Source organism: Pseudonaja textilis, chromosome 10 (genome assembly GCF_049901715.1).
Source record: "Pseudonaja textilis isolate UNSWEBS1 chromosome 10, rPseTex1.2, whole genome shotgun sequence".
NCBI lineage: Eukaryota > Metazoa > Chordata > Lepidosauria > Squamata > Elapidae > Pseudonaja > Pseudonaja textilis.
In genome coordinates this window covers 13,322,439-13,336,866 of record NC_141999.1, presented here as the reverse complement: position 1 = coordinate 13,336,866, position 14,428 = coordinate 13,322,439, and the positions used below count along the sequence as shown (strand labels likewise).

At 43.5% G+C, this 14,428-nt stretch overlaps 1 protein-coding gene across 3 annotated transcripts in view; it reads right to left on the bottom strand.

Moving 5' to 3' along the window:
* Positions 1-14,327, bottom strand: part of LOC113437466 (discoidin, CUB and LCCL domain-containing protein 1-like) — a 35,518-nt gene extending 21,191 nt beyond the window's left edge. Inside the window, exons 1-3 of one of the 3 annotated variants that reach the window (XM_026702474.2) lie at positions 13,821-14,327; positions 9,538-9,759; positions 694-831 (exon numbers count right to left, since the gene is read on the bottom strand). In XM_026702474.2, the coding sequence (XP_026558259.2) occupies positions 694-831; positions 9,538-9,759; positions 13,821-14,073 (613 nt within the window). In that variant the 5' untranslated portion in view covers positions 14,074-14,327. The remainder of the gene's footprint in view (positions 1-693; positions 832-9,537; positions 9,760-13,820) is intronic. The other 2 variants (XM_026702473.2, XM_087939750.1) reach the window with 2 other exon arrangements.
* Positions 14,328-14,428: the final 101 nt, after the last annotated feature.

The window sequence follows — 14,428 nt, the reverse complement described above, 5'->3', positions numbered from 1 at the left end:
TTTCATTACATCCAAGTGAATCAAATCACTACATCAAATATACCAGTCAGTAATCTAGGAAGAAAAATTCTGAGGAAAAATGTGCAAGTCCCAGAATGTTTTCTAGAGTCACATGGAGCTGTCTGATCTGGTTTTTTTAAAAAATATTATTTTCATGGATGTCTGAATACTGAAATTACCTCTTTCATTTCTTTTTCATATGTCCATTCATTTTTAGTTTGGTGTAAGTAAACTTCAATACATTTATTTTGCCTCTGCATTTAAAAATGAAGTACTAGAAAATATACCATGGTCCTTTCACTCACGTTTAAAAACAACAACAAAAATTCTAAGAGAAATTGTGGTTAACTCAAGAACTACTTTTTGATGTTGGATAAACCAATGGCTGGTAGACAATATGCAGCTGACAATATGCACCTTTTTTTTTGTTTGTTTGCCCACTTTGTTTGCCCCTTGTGTGCAACTTTTATTTTTGCTTTTGCAATTTTGTTTGCAACGTTTTGTTTTTGTACCCATGGAGGAGAATACTTAAAGTTCAGGGTTGAACTGGGGTCCTTGGTGCTCTCCGGGCTTGGTGGTTTTCTTGCAGGCATTTCATTACCCAGCTAGGTAACATCTTCAGTGTTGTTTTGGTTTTTAACAGTGTGCAGCATTGGCAGCAGAAGCAACATGCCATGGAGATCTTTTCCCTACCTGACCGATTGCCGCTGGCGTAAGAAAGAAGGAAGCCACGGCCTGAGCGATGTTTGGTACTGTTGAATAAGATGGTTATGGAGGTGGAATTCATCACCAAGACTGAGCGAGGAGGATATGCACTGCCACAGAATGGACCTGGAAGGGGAAAACAAGAAAGAAAGAAAGAAAGAAAGAGAATAAACTATGGAATTTTTCTCACCAGAGTCCCATTTGATATATCTTTCAGCAACAGTCAATATCAATCTCTATTCTCCCAGCAAACCTCCCCCAATTGGGCCATGTTGAACGTCTTTCCATCAAGAATTTGATTTTGGCAACGGAGTGAAAGTGGTAATGCTAGGAAAGGAAGAGAGGAAAGTGCCTAATTTCTTCCTTCGTTCCCTCTTTATATTCGGCCCAGCTTTATAATGGTTAAACCTCATCCTACGCATCTCGTTATAGACTAGATTTTATGCAGACATTCCCAGCCTGTGGCATTCCAAGTCAGACAGTGGGAGGCTGACTAAGATTTCACCATCCCCAAAAGTTAAAGCGTTTGGACTCCATAAAGGTCACGACGCAACTGACAAGGAAAAAGAAAGAAAACCAAAATGTGACATCAGGCCACTTCAAAGTGTCTCGTGTTCTACCAAGAAGGCCCTTATTAGGATTTAGTACACAGCTCTGCCAAATCTCAAACTGCCCCCGAGCCTGTTGATTCAGCCCTCTCATTTCCCAGGCCTTAGCTTTGGCTTCCTTTCTGTTGGCAGAGGGATCCCTGTTGGAAAGAGTGATTTATTGTTCCAGGGGACTTTTGCATGCAGAAATGGTAATTTGCTAGTTGCTGGGAAAAGTAACTAAAGGGGAACTCCTTTGTTTCAATCCTCTGCCTGGAAGCTCCTGTGAGAAGCAGGATCCTGGAGAAGGGGCCTTTGGGGCTGATCCAGCAAAGTTCTTGTCATGTTCCCCCAAGGCTGCCCAGTTAATTTTTCTGAGAGCACCCAATCGAGCTTTTAAAATAGTTCAGAACAAGCCTGCTTCTCTTAGTGTCACAACAACCATCCAGAGATACAGTGCAGGCTTAGAGCTGCATAGACGTCTCATAAAACAGGAATGTTCCATTTATTTTTCTCCAGTTGAAAGCTGCCCAAGATCTTGGTGCGGCATGCCAGAAATTATGTTCCAAAAGGATATGGCTGGAAAATTAAATTTGGGTTTATTTATGCTCAAATTGAGTGACAATGTAAGCAAATTAATGTTGTTTTATTTAGGAAATTTATATAGGCATCTCTCCTAAATACACAATACACAATTGTTCTGAGCAATGAACAATCCATACCCAAAAATATTTTAAAAACCATCATGAATTATAATAATGCAGGCCAAGGCAAAATAAATATATAACTATGTAATTGAACATAGAGTGGAATGGAATGGAATAGAACAGAATAGAACAGAACAGAACAAAACAGAATAGAAAATATGGAATGGAATGGAATGGAATAGAATAGAATAGAAAATATGGAATGGAATGGAACACAATACCATACCATACCATACCATACCATACCATACCATCCCATCCCATACCATACCATACCATACAATAACAGAGTTGGAAGGGACCTTGGAGGTCTTCTAGTCCAACCCCCTGCTTAGGTAGGAAACCCTACACCATTTCAGACAAATGGTTATCCAATCTCTTCTTAAAAACTTCCAGTGTTGGAGCATTTACAACTTCTGGAGGCAAATTGTTCTCCATATAGAGATGACTAGATAACACATGCCACATTGAGTCATTGTTTCAGAGATATTTTCTTACCTAAACAGAAAAACAGAATAACCAAAGGTGGGCAAGTCAGCAGTGGGAGCAGAAATGACTTCTGACTTCCTGCTGGCTTCCCCATTGAGTTTCTTCATGGGGATCTGTCAGGGAGCATCAGAAACCAACTTCTCTTCCCTTTCTAGCAGGCAGGCAAGTGGCTGCTATTGAGGAAAGAGGGTGCAAGGATTGCGAGACTGGCTTGGAAACTGTTATGGAATGTTGAACATGAAGATCACATGACCACAGCAGCAGGCAGTAGCACTAAAGCAGCTACAACTTTCCCAAATTTTATTCCCTTGGGAATCATGGGTCTTAGATTTTGGACACATTTTGTAGACTATTTGTGCTACGTTGGTTGAAAAACATAATGCATTATTTCACTCAGGTAAAGATCATGACAATAAGAGTTTTAATATATATAAATGTTGCAGACTAATGCTTATTCTGCAGCGGGCCAGATTCCTTTTATTTTTAGTTAAAATGATGGAACTAGAACTGATGGCCATCGTGTTTCCTAACTCCGATATAAAATATTTTCATTGTCGGCAAGGCTAGAAACAAATATTCACGAAACAAAAATTTAATTTAATAAATATAAATAAAACTATAAGAAACAGAAGAACACGGAGCACAGAAAAACAACTCCAAAACGGAATGACCACTCTAGAATATATGATGACGACACTGTCTCCACTCCTATTCAACAGCCACAAACCACAACTGAGTCAGCACTGTACAATCCCTCGTATCCCCATCTTACTCAAACTCTCCTCTGCACTCCCACGCCCCAAATCCCAGGACCGTAAACTATAGGAAAACCTCTGGAATTTCTTCCACATGCCTACTCGGTCTCTATCTCTCAAAATCCCCTTAAGCAAACTATATCTCAACCTCCCCCAGCCTGTTTGGAATGGCCCTCCCAACTAAGAAGGCAAAGGAAAGGTTTATTTCACCAAGTAGACCAAGGGTCCCCCAAATTGGCAACTTTTAAGACTTGGGAACTTCAACTCCCAGAATTCCCAAGCCAGCAAAGTGACAAATCTGTCACTTTGAATGTACCCTAACCGGCACACATTAAAATGAAATTCCATCGCATGCAGCTCTCAAAGGACCCCCTCTCCAATATTCATAAATACATAAATATGGCAAAATAAATACAAAAGTATGCATATACCCACATATCTTTGCTACCTTGTGAGCACAACTGGCTAGCTCAGGGGTCTCCAACCGTGGCAACTTTAAAGACTTGTGGACTTCAACTACAAAGCTGGCTGAGGAATTCTGGGAGTTGAAGTCCACAAGTCTTAAAGTTGCCAAGTTTGGAGAGCTCTGGAGTAGACAGTCGAGACAGTCGGGAAAGAATACTGGTGTAGACGTGAAGCGAAACAAAACACAGCGGGAGGTTTGTCGACATGCTTTCCTGCTCTCGCCTTCACTTGCCTTTCCTGACCTGGGTGGTTTCGCCAAGTTGTAAACTCTCTGTGTCTCCGGAAGTGGAATGTTAAGAGCTGAAATCTGAACAAATGAAGTTGCGATTTCTGCTTTACATAGCAGCAACTGCTCAGGATGTGGGGTTTTGTCTTCAGCAGAGGATTTAATCTACTCTTTCCCAATACCCTTTTCCTGATCTAACCTCGTCATGTCTGGTAATCTTACAGTCATCCAGGCACATAGTAATAGTAATGGGGAAAAGAATGTTTCCTGAAAGCTGTGGGTTTTCCAAAGAGTTCCATTACGTGCTGAAGAGAGAAGCCGTTTTGCTTCTACTGGAAAATTTTGAAATTTTGGAGCCTGTGTTACTGAAAAGCAAAATCTTAATGTCAAGTGCCGGAGAAATCAGGAGACTCAGGAAGTTCAAATGCGTTCAGGTAGTCCTCGACTTACAACAGTTCATTTAGTGACGGTTACAGGTTACAAAAGCACTGAAAAGTGGTATTAATAATGATATCACTAGATGACCTCGCTAAGGCTCGCTGCCTTAGAAGAGTGAGGAAAATTCTCAGGGACGTGTCGACTCACATCCCGGTCAGCACTTCTTCACGCTCCTACCATCAGGTAGGAGATATAGAAGCATAGCCAGCCGCACCAACAGGCTGAAGAACGGTTTCTACCCGTGGCTGTCAGACTTCTGAACGGAAAATAACTTCAGGTCAACATAGTTTGATAGACTTGCAGGGCCGGCGCGTTGGGCAACAAGGTCACACAGTGTAATAAGATTGGGACTGGGTTAGGGACTTCTGTCCTCACTGTGAGTTGTGTTCGGGGGGTGCACGAAGGGAGGCTCAGCCAATCTCATTGTACACATGTTGTACTGTGACAATAAAGGTAATAATAAAAAATGACTTATGACCTTTTTTCACATTTACAACCTCTGCCGTCCAGAGGTGGTATCCAGCAGGTCCTGACCAGTTTTGAAGAAGGAAGAATGAGGAAGAGCTGCTACCATGGCAGTAGTCAGATAAGAGTGGCTTGAGCCAGGCCAAGAAAATAACCTGAAAAAGGTCTCAGACAAGCCCATCCCTGGTTCACATGAAGATGAAGGAGGTTGACCAGTCTAAGTAACCAATGCCAGAGAGATCAGGACTGTTTTTATTGTAACATCTACAGTAACAGAACCTTAGAAGTCTGAATGCGCTTCTCTTCCCCCACTTTCTCTTCATGTGAACCAGGGAAGGGGTTGTCTGAGGCATTCTCTCACCTTGCTTTCTTGGCCCAGACTCAAGCTCTGCTTATCCTACAGTTGCCTTGGCAGTGTCTCTTCCTCCTGTCCCTCAAGGCCTTTTCCTTTTCCCTCTATGATGCCAGTGAATATGAAGGAAGGAAGGAGAGAGGGAGGAGGGAGAAAGGGAGGAGAGGGGGGAAGGAAGGAAGAAATAAAGGAAGAGAGGAATGAAGGAAGATGAGGGGGAGGGAGAGGAAGGAAAGGGAGGGAAGGAGAAGGAGGAAGGAAAGAAGGCGTGCAAAGAGGGAGGGAGGGAGGAAGAAAGGAGAGGGGGAAGGAAGGAAGAAATAAAGGGAGAGGGAGGGAAGAAGGAATGAAGGGAGAGGGGGAGGGAGAGGAAGGAAGGAAGGGGAGGCAGGGAGGAAAGAAGGAATGGAAAGAGGGGGAGAGGGAGAAAGGGAGGGAGGAGAGGGAGGAAGGAAAGAAGGGAGAGGGAGGCAACAACTTGGGTGAAGCAAAAGTAACAACTAGCCACTCCAATTCTTTTTTTAAAAACAAACTTTATTAATTTTACAATTAAAATAAACAAACAACACACAAATGTGGAAAAGGAAAAAAGAAACAGAGTGGAGAAGTAAAAGAGAGAAGAGAGAAAAAGAGAAAAAAGTAAAAGAAAAGTCAAAAAGTGATTAAAAACAATTTCATCCTTGACAGTTTGTGGGTCATTATTTCTATCTTTATTTTATGACATGTTTCCAAGTAATCCTTAATGCGAATATATAATTACCACTGCAATTATTGCCACTCCAATTCTAACGGGAGGTTGTGAATGGGATCCAGGTGAGATGCTTCCTAAGCCTCATTTTTGGCATGAAGTGCTTTTCTGAAGCCACTGGGGTGGGATACAAAAGCAATAAATACACAAAGTCCATCCGGCTTCCTTTATCCTTGTGCTGCTGCCTCCCTGCAGCTGCCTCATTTCCCCTCGTGCTCCTCGCCCGCCGAGCGAAAACAATGCTCCGCGTGATGGCTGCCAGAAGGCCTTTCTCCCTTCCCTGTCATAAGGGCAGCACTAGGCTCCAAGGTCAGACCTGCTCAGAATGCCCAGGACGGAGAAGTCCACCCCTCCCCGCCCACCCCAGCTCTGCCGAAAGCTGGAAGGAGACACAGAAAAGGCTCAGCTTCAGAGCCAGGAACCATCACGGGCCTCTGGTGGAGCCAGAAAATTGATGGAGGGAGGGAGGAAACTTTGGGGCAAGTAAGTACACACATTCCTGGAAAGGCATGACACTTCTGCTGTCAACATTCAAAGTCCCCACATCCAAAAGAGGAGCTGATGGAGAAAGTCCGACTAACTCAAATGAGAGTTGGCCACCAATGGCAAACTGGGCAATTTTAGCAGGGAATGCCTGGGTTTTGTCAGGAGCACCAGATCACAAACCCCGTGGCAAGATCCAGGATCGGGTTTATGCACGTGGTGGTTTAACAGGACACACAGAGGCTGATCTAATCACAACTGACTCAAAAGTGGTGTACTTAAATCTGCTTAAAAAACGATAAACTGCAATCAACAAATCAAAAGCATAAAAACACCATCTAAGAGTCTGGAAAGAGTTGCGATCCGCTACCAACAGAATTAAATCAGGGGTTGCAGCCTTCTGTTGGCCCCAAGATGGTATTTAGGTAGAAGTGTAGGAGCCACACACTCCAAAGCAGTTGAGGTCAAAAGTGAAACTAAACTGAATTGAATTTCAGTGTGACTAAAATGATAATAAATTAAATTGGGAGAGGGAGGGAGAGAGGGAGAAAGAGAGAGGGAGAGGGAGAGAGCATGCAATTTTTCTGTTAAATATATTTGGGTACAAATTGGGTATCTCTAAAGATTTCTGAATATACCAAAAACTTTGAAGAACAGAATATGACTTGGGAATTGAGGTCATTTCTGTTTTAAAGTCCCCAGTTGTCAGTCATCTGAGGTAGGCCAGATCAAGAAAATAATTCAACAGAAAGACTAAAACTGCATTATATTGAGATAGGCTGTGGTAAGAGACACATAAGAAAGATGGAAGAAGAGAGGATGACAAGCAGTGAATGGTTGGACTCAATTACATTAGTGATGGGCGCACCATTAGAAGACGCGAAAGGCTAGGCTGAGGACAGAATCACCAAGGAGAACATCTACCTAGAAGTTGACAATGGCTTAATGGCACGTAATCAATCAATAGTAACATAATTGTTACCCTTTCAGACAAATGTCTGTCCAATCTCTTCTTAAAAACTTCCTGTGTTGGAGCATTCACAACTTCTGGAGGCAAACTGTTCCACCAATTAATTGTTCTGTCAGGAAATTCCTCCTTAGTTCTAGGTTGTTTCTCTCCCTGATTAGTTTCCATCCATTGCTTTTTGTCCTCTCCTTACGTACTTTGGAGAATAGGTCGAACCTCTCGCCTTGTGGCAAGCCCCTTAGATGATGGAACATTGCTTTCATGTTGCCTCTAGCCCTTCTTTTCATTAAACTAGCTCTACCCAATTCCCGAAACTATTTTTCATATCTTTTAGCCTTCAGTATCCTAATCATCTTTGGTGCTCTTCTCTGCAACTCTGCATTTTTCCCTAAATAATTTCAGATTGAGAGAAGGGCTCACACACCACAACTAGCAAATGGATGTACTGCATAGGGCAAATTGATCTCTGAAGGGAGAGAATGGAATGTTTAGAGAAATCCAAGTGGGAATTGTTGGAAATTCCAAACTCACGTCTGTTTAAAAATAAAATCCCCAATGGAAAAATCTAACTTTCTAAAGATGTTCTGCTTGGAAAATGAGTTCTAGAGAACAAAGAAGGGCAAATGTGTGCATTAATTCATGAAAGTTTCCTTCCTGACGAGAAATTGTATCGCCATTTTTTTGCCGGATTTCATCGCAGATATTTACTAGATTTCAAATCAGATGGACCTATAAAGGCCTTAGAAGTGGAAGAAAAGAAGGAAGCGAACAAAGAAACTAAACAATGTTTGGAAATGTCTGCCTCAAACTGTATTCCAGAGAATCGTGGAACAGCCTTTGGCAGGAATTGAAAGTGATGGAAGTGATGAGAATGGAAACAAAACTAAATATAGGACAAAGGAGGGGAAGGAACCAGTGAAGGAGCAGAGATCTAAGAAGGTCAAAGTGCTACAGAAGAAGACAAGCACTTTTTATACCGGGCCTAAATGGCACACTTCCGGTTTTTTCAAGAGCTGATATACCTCTCTTCCACTTTCTTCCAAAGAACCCAAAGTTGACCATTTGTGGAAGAATGTAAGAAGGAAAACCACATGACAAAAAAGTCTACAGCAAAGAAGTACAGTCTTTTTATAGCCCTTTGTAGAGATATATAAACTAAAGCCCTTGAAATCTGTCGGAGACCTTTGAAAATTGCTGGCAAATTATAATTTCTAAGATGGTAGAAAGTGGAAATTATTAAATTTGGTACTGGAATCCTGTTCCTTCTGGTTCATTTTAAAACACTCAAATATAATGAAAGCACATTTAATTTGTTTGGATGGTTCCAACCATTATTTTAAATCAAGGGTTCAAAAACTTGGTAACTTTTAAGACTTGTAGATTTCAACTCCCCAAATTCCCCAGCCAGCATGGCTGATTGGGGAATTCTGGGAATTGAAATCTACAAGTTTTCAAGTTTGGAGATCCCTTCTTTAGATGTAGCTTCTGGTATGCCATTGATAAGTTGAGTATGGCCTTAGGCTAAGAGTACCCACCTCTTAGCCTCTTAGAATGCTACAGTATAAGGAAAAAGGAATCTATATGAAATATTGGGACCGATTTTCATCTTAGAAACCAGTTCCAGTACAGACATGAATTTTCAGGCTACTGTTCCTGGAGGGGATCTATGGGAGACGGAGTGCATAGAAAGGGAAGGGAGCTCTTCATCCCTCCACCCTTGACAGGAATGTCTACGTTTTTACTTCCATGGGAAAGTATAATTAGAATCAATTATAGAAGTTTCCGTTTCAGAGCACCAAGCGGCCTTAGTATAGAACAGTTGAGCTAAGCCACGCCCAGGCTCCTTGCTGTCTCCTTGCTCACACAGCAAATACTGTTTCAGTTTCCAAACAACCCTCAACTCTCTCACACACTACCAGATAAATACTGATGGATACTGGTAGGCAGAGGCACAATTCCCCCCCACCCTTTTATTTTCCTCCCCCAAAACTAATCCTGACCACATAGTTTCATAGCGAAGCATGGGTATCGAGCTAGTAACAGAATAACAGAGCTGGAAGGAACCTTGGAGGTCTTCTAGTCCAACCCCCTGCTCAGGCAGGGAACGCTATACCATTATCTTTAGGAGTGAGGTCAAGGAATGTCCTTACCAAAGCTGGAACCATCGGAGGGAGATGAAAGCAACAAGAAGCCATATTTGCATTGTTCCGAGGCTTCGATGTCCATGTCTCCAAATGCCAGGCTGAGGGGGCTCCCTTCCTCTCCGTGAATTTGCCACTCACAGGAAGTGGAGTTTGGATACGTGCCTGGAAAGTTCTTGGAGGACAAAGTCCCACTGTAAGATGTGAGCACTGAATGACCACAACCGTCCCCTGGAAGGCAAGGAGAGAAATCATTCCATGTTTGGTATGGCGGCCTGGGTAGAACATCACACAATGACCAATTGTTCTTTGCTTGTTGTTACCTTAGCACATAGGAGCATGGGGATTCATTAGGGCCACAGTCTGATGACCAGAGGCAGAATTGTTTTAAAAGTTTTGGTGGATTAGAGTGTGTGGCCAGTGATGTGATATCACTAAGGTCACTACAGAGTAATAATAATCATAGTATGATACTAATAAGAATAACATTATTTTGTTGCTTTGCGTGTACATGGAGAGCTTCTGCACTGGAGATAAATCACACTTAGCCTAATATTCTACTCTACTCTACTCTACTCTACTCTACTCTACTCTACTCTACTCTACTCTACTCTACTCTACTCTACTCTACTCCACTCCACTCCACTCCACTCCACTCCACTCCACTCCACATTTTCTATTCTATTCTGTTCTGTAATACTCTACTCTACTCTACTCTACTCTACTCTACTCTACTCTACTCTACTCTACTCCAACCAATATTTTCTATTCTGTTCTGTTCTGTTCTGTTCCGTTCCGTTCCATTCCATTCTATATTTCCTGTTCTGTTCTGTTCTGTTCTACTTCACTCCACTCCACTCCACTCCACTCCACTCCGCTCCGCTCCATTCCATATATTCTATTCTGTTCTGTTCTGTTCTGTTCTGTTCTATTCTACTCCATTCCATTCCATTCCAAATTTTCTCTTCTCTTCTCTTCTCTTCTCTTCTCTTCTCTTCTCTTCTCTTCCATTCCATATTTTCTATTCTGTTCTATTCCATTCCATTCCATTCTAATTCTATTCCATTACATTTCATATTTTCTATGCTATGTATGCTGCGGTATGCTATGTGACACTATTCTTTTTTGCTCTGCTACTCTATTCTTTTTTTTATTAGATTCATTCAACAGGGAGACAATGCCACATTAACCAACATAACCTAGCCAATATATTTTCAACAGGATGTGGGAAAGACAAACTAGAACAGATGTTGCAAGAGTAGAGGAAATACTTTTCTCTCTAGAGTTAAAAACCTCAAAAGTTTTGTTTTGTTTTTTAATGAAGACAGTTCCTTTCAGGCCACCATTCCTGTTATTTCTACACATGAATGTAATCATGGGGTGACCAGCCAGTTATTTGCTGCAGTTCCCAGAAGGGGTAGAAAATCTTTCTGATTGGATCTACAGGAAAGATGAGAAATAAACATTCTTTCCGGGAAGGATTTTATTCACATTGATCGTTTCTATAAACTTATGTTTAGTTTAGTCTTTTTTCAAGCTTGGCAACTTTAAGATGCATGGACTTCAACTTCCAGAATTCTGGGAGCATGCCAGCTGGGGAATTCTGGGAGTTGAAGTCCACACCTCTTAAAACTGCCAAGTTTGAAATACATTGTCTTCGAACATTAATTGCTTTGACGTTGATTCTGGGTTTTACTGATTAGATTGATAGATCTTTATAGAAATGGCTTTTTCATATTATTATGAAAAAAACAAAAAAGTTGTGATTTGATGTTAATGCCTTATTTTACTTCAACAGAGAGAATTGGAAATCAGTGTTTTTTTTTCTTTTTTTCGTATCCTTCCTCACTTCTCTTCCCCCTCTTCCTCCCCACCGTTTTCCTATTTACTTTTGTATTTTGTATCTTATTTTATAACTCAATAAAAATGTTAAATGGTTAGAACATGAGTTGCTCTCCGCTTATGGTACTATTGAAAAAACACAGGTACAAATAATGATACAGAGAACAAATTGTTTATGCTGCTAATTCTATAGCACTGAATTAAGCTTGTAGTTTGTATTACCTACAAATTTCATTATAGTCTGTTGGTGGTAGACCATGTGGCTGCACGCAAGGAAAGCAGCAAAAGTCTTTCTTTCTCTCCCCCAAACTCTGCCAGACATGAGTCTTTGTGAGACTTGTTATGCCGGTGCAGCCTCTTGGAGCAGGATGCCTTGCAGGGTCCCAAAGACTCATGTCTGGTGGAGTTTGGGGGAGAGAAAGAAAGATTTTTGCTGCTTTCCTTGCGTGCAGCCAAAAGCAGAAGAAGAAAGAAGCGGAAAGAAGCAGCCTGGTGGCCAGGCGAGGTGCGTAGGGTGCGTGGGACAAGTCCCCCCACTCTGCCCTTTCCCCCCTCCCCTCACCACCTTGTGTTGTTCGCAATGCAAGTGACGTAAGCCTTGTGTTCCTGTGGGCTATGTGGGCAGCGCAGCCTTGTGTTCCCACGCAGCCTGGATTAATTGCTTTGGGGTTTGTTCGGGGGTGACATTTCTCTGTGGACCACCAAATTTTTCTCATGACCACCAAAATTTTCTCGTGACCAAATTTTTCTCATGACCACCAAAATTTTCTCGCGGACAGACCACCAATGGTCCCCAGCCCACTGGTTGGTGACCACTGCTTTAGAAAACAGCTTGACCCTTTCCTCTCTGTGGCAGCCGCTCAAATATTGGAAGACTGCTATCATGTCTCCCCTTGTCCTTCTCTTCACTAGACTAGCCATGCCCAGTTCCTGCAACCGTTTGTTGTATGTTTTAGCCTCCAGTCCCCTAATCATCCTGGTTGCTCTTCTCTGTACTTTTTCTAGAGCCTCAACATCTTTTTTTAAAAAAATTCTTCTAGCCTTAACCACCAATTTAACAATTCAGCTCCTTCAGCTGTGCTTGTCAAAAGAGTGACTGGTTTGTGACTTGGCATGTGGCCAGAGCCACTGTGGTTTGCAGACAATTGTGAGAGTTCAGTCTACAGTATATGGCACAAACCCAGACATTGACTCAATGGGCAATAATGAAGCCGCTTCTTAACACAAGCGTGCAAGCCAGATCTAGCACGAATCCTAGTTTTCCTCCGTAGTCAACCCCGCTGATGTGGAAGACGCCTCATACAACTAGTCCTCGACTTACACCAGTTCATTTAGTGACCGTTCCAAGATACAACGTCACTGGGGGAAAAAAAGTCCCTTAGGACCATTGTCCACACTTACAACCATTGCAGCAGCCCTACAGTCACGAGATCGACATTCAAGACCCTCGACAACTGACTCTATTTATGACGGTTGCAGTGTCATGGCCTCCCCTTTGGTGACTTTCTGACAATCAAAGTCAGTGGGGAAGCCTGATTCATTTAACAACCAGGTTACTAACGACTGCAGTGATCCCCTTAACAACGGTGGCAAAAGAAAGGCTGTAAAAGGGGGCCAAAGCTCACTTTTAGAAATGTCTCACTTGACAACAGAAATGTGGGGCTTGACTGTGGTCGTAATTCGAGGACCACCTGTACGAAATACCTCCCCCCTTCTGAAGCATTTTCTTCCCTATCCTGATGCTTTCCAGAGGCACTAGGCCACAGATTTAACAGATAATCAGAGTTGGAAGGGACCTTGTAGGTCATCTAGTCTAACCCTCCACCCAAGCGGGAGACCCTACACCATTTCTGACAAATGGCAGTCCAAACTCTTCTTGAAAGTCTCAAGTGACGAAGCTCCCACAACTTCCAAGGGCAACTTCCGTTCCATGGGTTGATTGATTTAACCTGGAAATCAGGAGAAACTTTCTGACAGTGAGCACAATGAACCCATGGAACAGAAGTTGCCCTCAGAAGTTGTGGGAGCTTCGTCACTTGAGACTTTCAAGAAGAGTTTGGACTCCCATTTGCCAGAGATGGTGCAGGGTCTCCCGCTTGGGTTGGACTAGATGACCTACAAGGTCCCTTCCAACTCTAATGATCTGTTATCTGATTGTTCTCACTGTCAGAAAGTTTCTCCTGCTTTCCAGGTTGAATCTCTCCTTGATCAGTTTCCATCCAGTGTGGCTACAAGTGCCATCACGGACATTCTCCTGTGTGTCGCGCAGTGCAGCGCCTCTGAAAAGCAGAGCTTGGAGAAGGTCGTGCCAAGCGCTTTCCACCCCCACCCTCTTCAAGCTGTCACCCACGCTCCTTTCACCCACCGACCTCCTTTCCTCATTCTCCGTCCGCTCTCGCTCCCAGCCGCTCCACACGATTCCCAGCCGGCTTACGACGGCCACGACTTACCCGACTGATTGCCGGCCGCCGAGAGGTCCAGGTGCCACCACAGCAGCTGGAGCAGCAGCCGGAGCGCCCCGAGGAGCCCCGGGCGCATTGTCGAGCGGCGCCTCGGCAGGAGCCGCCAGTTCCGATCGCCTCCGCCCGGCCCGAACAGCGGCCGTCTGCAGCTGGCGGCGGTGGCCGGAGGAGCGCGCGCCTCGAATAGCCCCCTCCCCGCGTCACGCGATTGGCTGAAGGGGCCAAGCCTCCCTTCGTTCATTGGTCCCGCCCGTCCGACTAACTCCCCCCGGCTGGTCAAGCCGCCCCGGTCGAGGAAGAGCGGATGAACATCGACGCAATGAGCCCCCTTCCTCGAAAAAAACCACCAGCAACGAAGCAACCATGTTAGAAAGGGGAAAAGAGGGTGGCTCGGGAGTCATGGGTATCCTAGCTCAACCCAAAGAGATGGGGGTAAAATATGGTAGGGTCCTTCTCTTAAGGCAAGGGTCTTCAAACTGGGCAAGTTTTAAGACTGGTGGACTTCAACTCCCAGAATTCCTGAGCTAACTTGAGTGGAGGAGGAATTCTGGGAGTTGAAGTCCACAAGTCTTAAAGCTCTCAAGTTTGAAGACCCC